This window comes from Oreochromis aureus, linkage group 11 (genome assembly GCF_013358895.1).
Source record: "Oreochromis aureus strain Israel breed Guangdong linkage group 11, ZZ_aureus, whole genome shotgun sequence".
Classification (NCBI taxonomy): Eukaryota; Metazoa; Chordata; class Actinopteri; order Cichliformes; family Cichlidae; genus Oreochromis; species Oreochromis aureus.
In genome coordinates this window covers 36,292,178-36,304,447 of record NC_052952.1, presented here as the reverse complement: position 1 = coordinate 36,304,447, position 12,270 = coordinate 36,292,178, and the positions used below count along the sequence as shown (strand labels likewise).

The 12,270-nt window shown below is 38.9% G+C and overlaps 1 protein-coding gene across 1 annotated transcript in view; it reads left to right on the top strand.

Annotated features, from left to right (window-relative positions):
* Positions 1–2,136: 2,136 nt before the first annotated feature.
* The window catches only part of LOC116320693, a 147,166-nt gene continuing 137,032 nt past the window's right edge, over positions 2,137–12,270 (top strand). The window contains exons 1-11 of the mRNA XM_039619896.1: positions 2,137–2,277; positions 4,672–4,921; positions 7,473–7,501; positions 8,147–8,420; positions 8,667–8,707; positions 8,995–9,268; positions 10,124–10,171; positions 10,461–10,504; positions 10,878–11,163; positions 11,535–11,578; positions 11,964–12,249. Coding sequence (XP_039475830.1) covers positions 4,681–4,921; positions 7,473–7,501; positions 8,147–8,420; positions 8,667–8,707; positions 8,995–9,268; positions 10,124–10,171; positions 10,461–10,504; positions 10,878–11,163; positions 11,535–11,578; positions 11,964–12,249 — 1,567 coding nt within the window. The 5' untranslated portion in view covers positions 2,137–2,277; positions 4,672–4,680. The remainder of the gene's footprint in view (positions 2,278–4,671; positions 4,922–7,472; positions 7,502–8,146; positions 8,421–8,666; positions 8,708–8,994; positions 9,269–10,123; positions 10,172–10,460; positions 10,505–10,877; positions 11,164–11,534; positions 11,579–11,963; positions 12,250–12,270) is intronic.

The window sequence follows — 12,270 nt, the reverse complement described above, 5'->3', positions numbered from 1 at the left end:
TGATGCTTATTTCAGCTCAGTTTATTCATTTTTTGTTAACTCAATTGAATAATTTACCAAATATGGTTTTCCTGTCATTTGTTGCTTTGAGGAGAGTCATTCATACATTGTAATTTATATATTTATTAAATAAAAAGTAAACATCTTCTTACAGAAAGTAAAAAGTGGCAGACTGTGGGGTATGAGGACCCAAATCGCAGGACTCTTATGATGAAACAGCGCAATTTATTACAGTGCAGGCAATAATCCACAGAATAAATCCCCGTTCGTTCCCCTGACTGCCGTGTCGTGTGTTCACCCAAAATGTCTGTGTTCTGTGCTCTCCACTCCCGTGTCTCAGCACTCCCTGTGCTTGCTGCTGTCTGGCGTTCCACACTCCTCCTGGGGAAACAATAGAAGCAGCTGTAAAGACACCACACACCTGCAGGCTTACACACACTGACTTAAAACTGAGCTTGAAGACTGACGTGGAGTCTCACGCAATAATCCCACGTTGGAGGGAGCTCCATCACACTCTTAAATAGCTCCCCCAATGAGCCTCATCAGTAGCAGGAGCATGGCATGGTGTTCAGGTGTGGCCAGCCCTCCAGCAGGGCCACACCCACCAGGCCTGTTGGTGCCTGTCACCCAGCCTACAGGAAACAGCCACACCCGCAGACACACACGCACACACACATGCCTGCCTATACAGTACATACAAATACGAATAGCAGCATAGTGCAGCAAAAATACAGCAAATTCAATATTTATTAAATTCATTGTATCCGTCATTGTTGCCTTGGAGATACAGAGGCTCATTAAAGAGATAAGACGTCACTCTGTCTAATCATACCTGAGCAAGAGAGTAGATTTGGCATGGACTGAAGGGACATGTCCCCACCAATATCCAGCGATTATTGAATTGTCCCCACCTATAATTTGATCTCTTCGAGTAAAGAAAAACAAACCCGACAGAAAGAAATAACGATCTGTCAACGTCTCATTCACGCAGCGGTGCAGAAAGAGTAAAATTATGTTCTCTACTGGAGTCCTACCTCATGTGACAAATATTGCCAATGATATTGTCTGTGCCTTTCAGGGAGCTCTGTTTAGTTTTAGCAGAGGCAATCCTGCGCTGCGAGGAGGAGTTCACTCATTAAAATGTGTCCGTCATAATAACGTTACAGGCTATGCTAGGCGTTGGCCCACATCAGCCTAAAAATGTATGTAACCATGAATAACGTGTTTTGGAAATTAACTGCACAACAGGCAGCTCTATTAGTTATCTCAGTCTCAGAGTAGCATTTCTAATTTTGATTGAAACTGTCAGAGAAAACGGCAGCCTCGAGCAAGCCAGGATATTAGTTTACAGAGGCTGTTAAAATTATATGTCTAACGTTAAAATTTTATCCTAATGGATAAATTCATAGGGTTCATTTTTGAGACAATATATCATGAGGTAGCCATGATTTTGCAAATATTCCACCTTGTAGTGCAGTTTGCACAAACTGTTTTAAAAATGCACTCACCCTACAAACATTACTGATGAGTGACTCATCAGTAATGTTTGTATAGTGCGCCTAAAATGTTGCATAATTTTGCTGAGAGATCTTTTACTTTGTGGTAATCTTACATGAGTAGTTTTATGGACAAAACCCACCAGGTCATTCAGGGTTCCCTTAGTGCTAATGTATATAAGAGATGTTGGTGTAATATAACTGAAGTAATGTTGTTAAGTCCTTAACGTCATATTCTTTTATTGTCATGACTGTATTTGAAGCTATTTTTATTTTTGTATGATACCTGATGTATGGAATATGGCTGAAGTAAACTAAAGTCTAAAATTCTTAGTCAGTCATTTGTTTAATAGTAATTTAACATTATATAATTCACATATAAAACTATGAATTGTAATTTTAAATGTTTTTAAAGCATGTAGAATGTAGGCAAGTATATTTCTCCTTCTTTTTTTTCCTTTTCTTTTTTTAAACAAGAAGCAAAGACAAAAAGGAAAAAAAGAAACAGGGCAGAGATCGGATGTTGAATCATCCGTCCCCACCAATGCCAAAACCAAATCTACGCCCTTGTACCTGAGCCAAAGGTAACGTTGATGAGGGCGGGCTGACAGCTGGGAGGAGAGAGAGAGAAGCGGAAGTTTTTTCAGCTTCATCGTTAAGAGAAAGTGAGAGAAAGCAGCGGGAGAACAGTGCCTCACACTAAGCTGCTTCACAAACACTGAAGAATGATTTTCCATCAGCGGTGATTCCAGGTGTTCAGATTTTACATGAATTATTGAAGGTAAGCGCGGCTAGTAGCGGTTTTTGATATGGGCGACATGGGCGGTTGCCTAGGGCGGCATTGTGGTGGGGGCGGGATCACGGGCATGGGCAAAAAAAGTTGCTCGCACTGGTGCTGCCCTGACATCATGCCAGAGCGTTTAGGGGGTTGCATGGGCACCGATGGTTTTCTATTGCCTATTTGCGGGGAGTAAAGGCGAGGTGCACCTGCTGTTTGCTGCACAGGGAGGAGAGGGCGGGGCGGCGGGGGATTCTCTGGCTGGCTGGAGCAGCATCTAATAACCAACTCGCAAAATAAAACAAAATAAAAACAAACCAACAAACACGAAAACAGCAGACATTATGATACAGACTTATAATTTGCACCGATGTTTTTCGAAATTCGGGAAAAGTGAGCGCGAGAGCCCTCGGTGCGCCTGCTCGCTGCTGAAGTCAAAGTAAACTTTATTGTCATCTCCGCTACATACAGTATGTCCTGAAGTTCTCCAGAGGCCTGGTAACGAACTAATCATGTGATTCAGGTGTGTTAACCCAGGGTGAGATCCAAGGGCGTAGATTTGGTTTTGGCATTGGTGGGGACGGATGATTCAACCACCGAACCCTGCCCTGTTTCTTTTCTTTTCCCTTTTTGTCTTTGCTTCTTGATAAAGGGGACACACATACTTGCCTACATATGCTATTCTACATGCTTTTAAACCATTTAAAATTACAATTCAATATCCAGCGATTCAATAATCACTGGATATTGGTGGGGACATGTCCCTTCCGTCCATGCCAAATCTACGCCCTTGGTGAGATCTAAAACCTGCAGGGACACCGGCGAGATTGCCCACCCATAATATAGAGAGACGAGATGAAGAGGCTCCAGTTACAGCAGTGCAAGTAAACAAACAAGGGGAGACAGGGGAGAGCACATATCATTTATAGTGTTGTAAATCCAAGTCCATTGTGTATTCATGATTTGAATCCTGGATTGTGCGAAATCCCAGAAATAAACCCTAGACCAGGGGTGGGCAATCTCAGTCCACGAGGGCCGGTGTCCCTGCTGGTTTTAGAGCTCCCCTTGGGTCAACACACCTGAATCACATGATTAGTTCGTTACCAGGCCTCTGGTGAACTTCAGGACATGTTGAGGATCTAATTTAGCCATTTAAATCAGCTGTGTGGGTTCAAGGACACATCTAAAACCTGCAGGGACACCAGCCCTCGTGGACTGAGATTGCCCACCCCTGTGTTGTGGTGATCCTCGGTTGGGGGATGGGTGTTCATACTGGAGTGCAAAATTAAAACCAATTGAAGATGGACAAGAAAAGTTGAAAGCCATCAGGAGCTCAGTTTAGAAAAAAGAGAAAAGAAGAGAAAGAGAAACGAGCAAAAATGCAGGTAAGCAGATGTGTCATTGGATAATGGCAGGTCATCCTGAAACAATCAGAATCAGAATACTTTATTAATCCCTGAGGAAATAATGTGGAAGAAGAAATGGTAAAAATAGTAACAGACTAAACTCCAAACATTACATCATATTACACATTTTACACATTTAAGAAATAGCACTAATGTATGCAGATCACTCAATTATAAATATCAAGGAACAACAAAGGTGATTATAAATAAATATCAAGAAAATTGACGAAAAAAGAGCGTGTGTAAAAAGGGTGTAGCTATTGCAGTGTTTACAGTGTGTTAGATGGATGAGTTGTACAGAGAGATGGCCACGGACAGGAATGATTTCCTGTGTTGTCCAGTGGTGCTTTTTAGTAATCTCAGTGTCTCACTGAGCGTGCTCCTGTGACTAGCCAGCGTGTCATGGAGTGGGTGGGAGGTATTATCCATGATTGTCCTTATCTTGGACAACATCTGCCTCTTAGACACCACCCTAACAGAGTCCAGCTCCATCCCCACAACGTTACTGTCCTTGTGGATCAGTTTATTTAGTCTGTTGGCATCTGTGACCCTCATCCTGCTGCCCCAGCATGCAACAGCATAGAGGATAGCACTGACCACAACAGAGATACAACAAGATAACATCAATTAGCAGGAATAGTGAAAATGTCTGTTTGCGTTTGTTAGTCACTTGGCTAGAAAATGAGACTGTTGTGCGTTGTACTGGTTCATTTATGACTTCACAGTGTAACTTTTTCAGCATCTATTTAGAAACAACTCGACGTCCTTTTAGGGACAAAAACTAATCCTCTCAATTTTATTCAAGTTTCAAGCTGAAGTTTGACGTTCACGTCCAATCACAGTTTTTCATTTGGGTGATAGAAAAGTAACAAACGTCCATGTCAGTAATGTTGTCATTAGTGAAATACAAAGCAGTCAGTTTCCATCCATCAAATGAACAAACAGCAGACGTGCTGTCCTTCATGTATAATATGATTTATTCATTTTCCAGGTGGTAACTATGATGACTAAGAAGAGGCTCAGTGAAAGACTGAACCGGTTGAGTCCAGAGGACTTTGCTGAGTTCAAGTCACACATTGCAGCAGAGAAAGATCTCCAACTGATGTCACAGAGCCGACTGAAAACGGCAAACACACAGGATGTAGTGGAGCTGATGGAGGAGACGTACAGGGGAGAGAGTGTGGAGGAGACCAGAAAGGCTTTGAAGATGAACAGGACTGATCTGGTGCAGAGATTATCAGGTATCACCTCAGGAACCACAAATAAGACAACAAAGAATTAAATATGTGAGAATACTGCATATAGTTTATCACATTCATATGAAACCAGGCTCAGCTGACTGATAGAAAAATCACTTGACTCTGTGTTGTGTAGTGAATGATGAACAAAGACGTTTATATTTTAGTGCTGCTTTTTATAATGTGGATTAGAGCAGAATATGTGCTGGTCAGGCAGGTTGGCTCATTACAGGCTCAAACACAGCACACTACAAAATAATAGCAGCTTATAGCCGGTGTGCAGTGATATTATGTGACTGTTTCAGGACTTCATTACAACAAACCACTGAAACTCTTCTTATTAACAGTTAGACAGTTACAGAGGTCACATGCCCTGTATAGTGGTCGCACACCTGCTGATACCTAATGATCCCACACAGTGCTGTGACCCACTGCCTCTGAGAGAGGGCGCCATTGAGCCAATAAGCATCACAAATCCATTGTGGTTATTATGGAATCACATACAACATAAACACTGTTACACAAGCTCAGTTACAGTATTTTGATCAAATCAGAACAAAAACATCCAACATCATTCAACATGGTTGGAAAGTCTTCAAGCAGCTCTACGTCACTATTAACCCTCATCATACTGACTGAAGTCTGTGGTATGTTTATGCCATACCTCACAGATGTGTTTTTGTTCTATAATTTAATTTTTTAATGAATTTTTCAGTTTATTGCTAATGTTTCACATAATTTTCTATTTTTGCTTTGAAAATATTTTTAGGTCTCAGAGGACTCCAGTCAAACAGCCAATTCCACCTTTACAGTTTTAATACGTGGGACTTATTAACTTTATTCAGACTTTATTTAGTTGCAGCTGGTCCTAAATTAAAGTAACACACAGTATCTAGTATCTGTCAGTGTTTATAAAGAAGAAAGACTCAGATGCCATCACTGCCCTCATCGTCTGGATGGGGAACTTTCCAGACTCAAAGTTATCAGAATGTTGGAGACTTAGCTGCAACTACTGTACCTGAGAGAGCTGGAGTTCTCTGGTCATGCAACCCATATCATGGAAGCATGTAACAGACACGCATGTGCAGCACGCTTTGGAGAGGCAAAGCATCATAGATAGATAGATGTAGCCAAGAAGTCAGGGTCTCATTCACAGGGGGTGCAGCAGGAGGTTGACAGATAGATTAGTGGTGTCTGCAGTGATGTGGACGCTGTACCGATCTGCTGTGGTGAAGACAGAGCGGGCCCCGAAGCCTTAGATTTGCCCTCACCAAAGGTGAAGAGCTCTGAGGAGTGACTGAAAGAATGAAATTAATTATACAAACAGAAATGAGCTTCTTTTGGAGTGTGTCTGAGCAGGAGGCTGAGGGATAGATCAGCCATGTTGGAAAGATTGTATCTGTGGACTTGAGTCAAAATGAGTCTGACTGGTTTCATTATATAATTGCAACAACAATGATATTTACTTGAATAAATGATTCCAGAGTCAAAGGATGGTAAATAAGCTCCTACGCTATAATGCGGATCTAGTTTGGATAAAAGCTTGATTAAAGAAAAAATAGATTTTTATTTAAATGTATCTTTTAAAAATATGCAAATTAATTGTAACTTTGCAAAAATAATCTGTCATGGCGAATGGGATGAGCCGTGTGGGGAAAAATAAAGGAGGATCCAATTGCAGACATTCACTGAGATGTGAAGGTGGTTTATTGAAAATAAAGCACAAGGTAAAAAGTGGCAAAATCGAACAAAAGCTAAACTATACCGGGGCAAACTACACTACAAAACAGCAAACCTGAACACAAACATGAAGGAGGATGAATGGAGGCATAGGAAGGCAGACAGCAGGGTAAACACACAGTAGATTCATAGTTGAAACAGGGGATCAACAGCTGGACCAGTGACAACCACATAAGAAGACACGACTTAAATACACACAGAAGAACACAGGGAGATTACACACAGGTGGGGAACACAGCTGGAAGTAATTGACGAGAAGAGACAAGGGTTGCAAACCTGAATACACTTACATGAGACACAGACCTTCACAATAAAGCAGGAAACGAGAAACAATTCACAAGGACGCAGACTTGACACTGAACTAAACTTACACTGAACATGAGACACAAAACCTCAGAACAAGAATAAACTGAAACATAGATTTATAATGATAATCAACAAAGCACAAGAGAATCAGAAATTAATCCATAATGCAAAATTAAACCAAAATATAAGAAACTCAAAATGCTGGGTCACAATGACCCAGAACCGTGACATAATCAGTGTTTTCTTTAGATAATATTAATTACGTATGTGATATCCTGCGTTGATGAGCAATGAATTTTACTGTTATGTTTGCTTCTCACAGTAAATTGTTCTTGGAGTTCTCAGAGACTCCAGTCAGTGGTTCATGTATGTTGAACATGTGGGTATGATGAGAGTTAACGAGGTTTAAGTGTCACTTTGATGTGAAATCTTTTGTGTTCTAAATCCTCATAAAGCCTGATGATAAAACAGTTTCTAATCTGACTTTTTCTCTTTCTTTTCTCCTCAGACAAACAGTTTCCTCCACTGAGCCAGAGAGTGAGTAACGTCACATCAGTCGACTTCACACAGTTCAGCTTTGATTCAGTAGATGAAGACTGAAAATGATCTTCATCTTAAACAGAAATCATACACATGAAATTCAAGCTGCAGCTATGTCATGTACACATGAGCTCTTATACATGATTGGTATAGAAATATTAAACCTTATTTACATTTTAAAGCAGATTAAATTCAAGTCTTTCTGTTTATCAGTAAAGATGTGAGCAGTTAAAGCTCCCCTCTGTTTGTAAAATCAGGAGACTCACTGCAGTTTTTGTAGCTCAGTCTTTGACAGAGTTACAGTCAGGCAGTAAAACAGAGTCACAAACCTGTTCATGAAAATTAAATCCTTCAAAAAGAGGAAAAAATGAGCCAAGAAATAAAAACTAATCCAAGCAGGTACCCACCGAGCACCAGATGTTCATGGACGTTATTTTCTGCTCTGAATCTGGTCGACGGGTCATGACCTTAAAAAAGATGCAGCTTTATGTCTGAAGGTCAAAGGTCATCTTTTCAGGTTTTTACAAAGAATTGGATTAAACCATGATTTTTGTTTGACCACACTGAAATGTTTCTGTTCATTAAGAATCAAGCAGATATTTGAATTGTGCATCGCTGTCATGTGACCTCTGTTTTTACCAGGTAGAAATGATGGAGTCTCTTATTGAGCTGCTTTTGGAGACACTGGCTGATCTGAGTGACAGCGAGGTCAAAGACTTCATCAAGATCCTGAGAAGAAAACGTGGCTCACTGATCCCAACGAGTCTGTCTGAGATGTCAGACCTGCAGGACGTGGTGTTTGTGATGGTGAGGCCTTTTGGCGAACAGTCAGTGAAGAAGATCGTGGAGGTCTTAAAGGAGATGAAGAGGACTGATCTGGCTCAGAGGCTGACAGACAGCAGCTCAGAAGCTCAAAGTAAGATAATAAAGACAAAACATGTTAAAATGATAAAAGTGGTTCTTAAAGTGTTTCTGCTTCAGTTCATATTAGAAACATTCAGATTTACAGAGAAAAGAGAGCATTGTTGACGAGGGGCAGAAAATGATGTTCAGCAGGTTTTAAATGTAATTTATTTTTTTGATCTCTGTTTATTTTTTTTAAAGCTCGATTAGCTTTTATTAAACACTTGTTTCTATTTCTGTTATTTTCTCTTTTTTTCAGACAAACATCTGGATGAACATCTGTCTGCACTGATCCATAAAGTGAGTAACGTCTCATCTGTCTGACTCTGCAGAGTTCAGCTTTGATTCAATAAGATGCAGTTTGAAAATCATAATTTTATCATTAAATTAAACACAGAAATGTTTTAGGATTTAAAACCAAACATTATTAAAAAAGTGTGTTTACATAAATACATCTTAATAAATAAGATAATAAAAGAAGTCGCTCAAAACATTCAAACTTTAAAACAGCTACAAAAACATAAATCTGTAATTTTCTCAGTGAGGAAACATTTTTTCTTTATGAATGTTTGCTTTGAATTTTCCAGGTTGCAACAATGGCAGCTGTTACAGATCTGCTTCTAGAAACACTGGAGGATTTGAGTGATCAGGATCTCAAGGAGTTCAAGTTGTTCCTGCAGTTCAATCGGTTTCAGAAGAGTCTTCCACAAATCGAACTGAGTGATGACAGAAGAAGAATAGTGAATGATATGGTTGATAAACTTGGTCATCAGTCTGTGGAGGTGATCAGGGAGGTTTTAACAGACATGCAGAGAACTGATCTGGTGCAGAGGCTGTCAGAGAGCAGCTCAGGACTCAAAGGTAAGAGAAAATAATCTGTCAGAGTTTCTGTAATAACTTTAGTACAATTTTTTTAATTCATTAAAGTTTGTTTAACCAGGAAAAAATTAACTTCTGACTTTAAAAATCTCTTTTACAAGAGTGTCCTGGCCAAGAAGGACAGCTGTACGATCATAAGCTGCATAAATTAATCAACAAATCCATACATCAGATATCGTGTGATTATTCTTAACTGTGTGTGGAAGAATTTTAAATATAATGTTACACCTTACAGTAAAAATTAATTTAAAGAATTAAATTAAAACCTATCAGAGAAACTCACAACAAGAACTGCATAATATAAACTTTATTATCATTTATAAATGAAGGAATGTTTCCTCTGATTTATTTTTGACAGACGTTGATAAATTAACACATTCAGGTTGTACAAACACAGTAAAATTAAACAGATTTGTTTTCATATTTGAGTGTTTTAAACTAAAATATTCAGGTTATTGAATCAGTGACTTTCTTTAGTAAATGTTGTTTTAAAGCTCTTTGAACTTCTTTCCTTTGAAAATATTTTTCTTTGTTTTTTGCATTTTGAGCTGATTAATATCAGTCTTGTATTGTAAATAGATCTTTATGTTAGCTTTGATTTAAACTCCACTATGGAGACAGACGACCTGTATGAGGTAAATGATTCAAAGTCTTTTCATTGATTTCTCTGTGATTGTGTAACTATGGCCTCCTCCTGCCTTCAGTCAGCACAGCTGAAAGTGAAATATTAAAGCTTTTTATTGTCAGGACTCAGTGTTATACTCAGGATGAGCACACATAAAGGACACACACAGTGTCTGTATGATGTAGTTACAGTTTGTATTCAATGTGTTGCAGCTGCAGGATCATCAGCTGAAGGATTTGATGTGGAGGAAACAGAGAAAGGTCAGTGTCCAGAAAACACATCAATCAATAAATACACTCATTGATATGAAGATGAAGAAGATGAAGAAGATGAAGAATTACTGAATGAAACAGAACTGGATCATTTCCTCACACTTTGATAGTTTTCCATCAAATATGACTTCATGTTAACAAGTTTAATGTTGTTATTAATCCAACTTACAAGGATCATCAGAATGAAATCAAAGTATCAGTTATTTCAAAGTGTCTGATTATTAACACTGATGTTAAATCAGTCATGAATGAACCTTTAATGTTTCTTTTCTGTCAGAGAAACACTCTGAGGATGAACGTTGGCCTGCACTGATCCACAAAGTGAGTCATGTCACATCTGTCTGACTTCAGATCATCCAGCTTTCATTTCATAAATACAGGATAGAAATCTTCAATAGAAACAAATGATTTGATTTTGATTGGAAAAGTCAAAGTTTGATAAGTTCAGCGTGTGCAGTGAGGTCGGTCTGCAGCAGGTCAGAAAAGTCCTGAACTTGTTAACAGAAGCAGAATAATTGTTAATCAGCTGTTTGTGATCATTGTGACAAATATGACCAATGACATCATCACCTTATGTGATGGATGATGTCATCTAAACACATCTACATTTCTAAAGTGTTGATGAGAAAACAAACAAAGCTGAAAGTGAGAAATGTCACATTTATCTCATGAACGTTTTCTTTGAATTTTCCAGGTAGAAACGATGGAGTCTGTTATTGAGCTGCTGCTGGAAACTCTGGATGGTCTCAATGAGCAGGAGCTCAGTGAGCTCAACTGGACCCTGCAACAAATTCATCTTCACAAAAATTACTCAGTCTTCTCATTGATGCCGTACAAGTGGACAAACCTGCAGGACACAGTGTTTCTGATGGTGCAGACTTACGGCCAACAGTCAGTGGAGATGACCATGAAGGTCTTAAAGGAGATGAAGAGGACTGATCTGGCTCAGAGGCTGTCAGACTGTAGCTCACTGCCTCGAAGTAAGACAACAAAATCAAAACTCATTAAAATCATAAAACTTTTTTTATGTCTCATAAACTTCTAAGTAAAGTTTTCTTTGACTTTATTACAAATAATATTATTTATAAAGACAAAATAAAACACATCGTTAGTTTTTATGACTGTCCTGGAAGAAAAATATAAATAAATATATAAAAATGAGAACATATTAAATAAAAATACTTTGTGAGGAGGAGTAAAAATGACTCCTTCATACTGTTTATTATTGCTGAGGAGGTTTCAGTGTAATTCTGCATATTGTCCAATTTTCCAAAGTCATATTTCCTGAATAATTGTCAGTTAGTTGTTAAATGTGTTTGTCATGAGTGACTTTGAGCACTTTTCTCCTCAGAGAAACACTCTGTGGATGAACGACGCTCTGCACTGATCCACAAAGTGAGTCATGTCACATCTCTGATTCAGTACAAGACAGCAGGCTGAAAGTCAGAGTACTAAAGTATCATCAGTTCTCATGTTGAGTCATTTTTCTCATGATTTCTGCTGGATGTTTGTGACAAACTGAAGCTTCATTCAGTTTGACTTCTTCAGCAGTAATTTTCTCCAACACTAATGTCAGGATGTCTTTACCACTGAGGATGAGCTGAGGAAGTGTCAGCATGTACATTTGTCCTTCAACAGGACAGAGAAATCTGAAAACATCAAACACTTTAAAGATTGACGTTATTTTTCCTCATAGTTTTCATAAACATACTGTAATCAATATAACAGCCCTTGTTTGAATAAATAAACTGATGTCCCATATTTGTGTTAACTGTTCCAGATGGCAACAATGGCAGCTGTTAAACATCTGCTTTTACAAACTTTGAATTATTTGAACAATGAGGAGCTTAAGAAATTTAAGAGGCTCTTACAGATATTTTTTCCTTTGGGGACTCTGTCATATATCTCATGGAGGTTGAGTCCATCATCAACCAGAGCAGCTGTAGTGAATCTGATGATGGATGAACTTGGTCAGCAGTCTGTGGAGGTGACCAGAGACTTCTTCATGCGCATGAACAGAACTGATCTGGTGCAGAAGTTATCAGAGAGCAGCTCAGCATCCAGAGGTAAGACCAACATGCATGAGT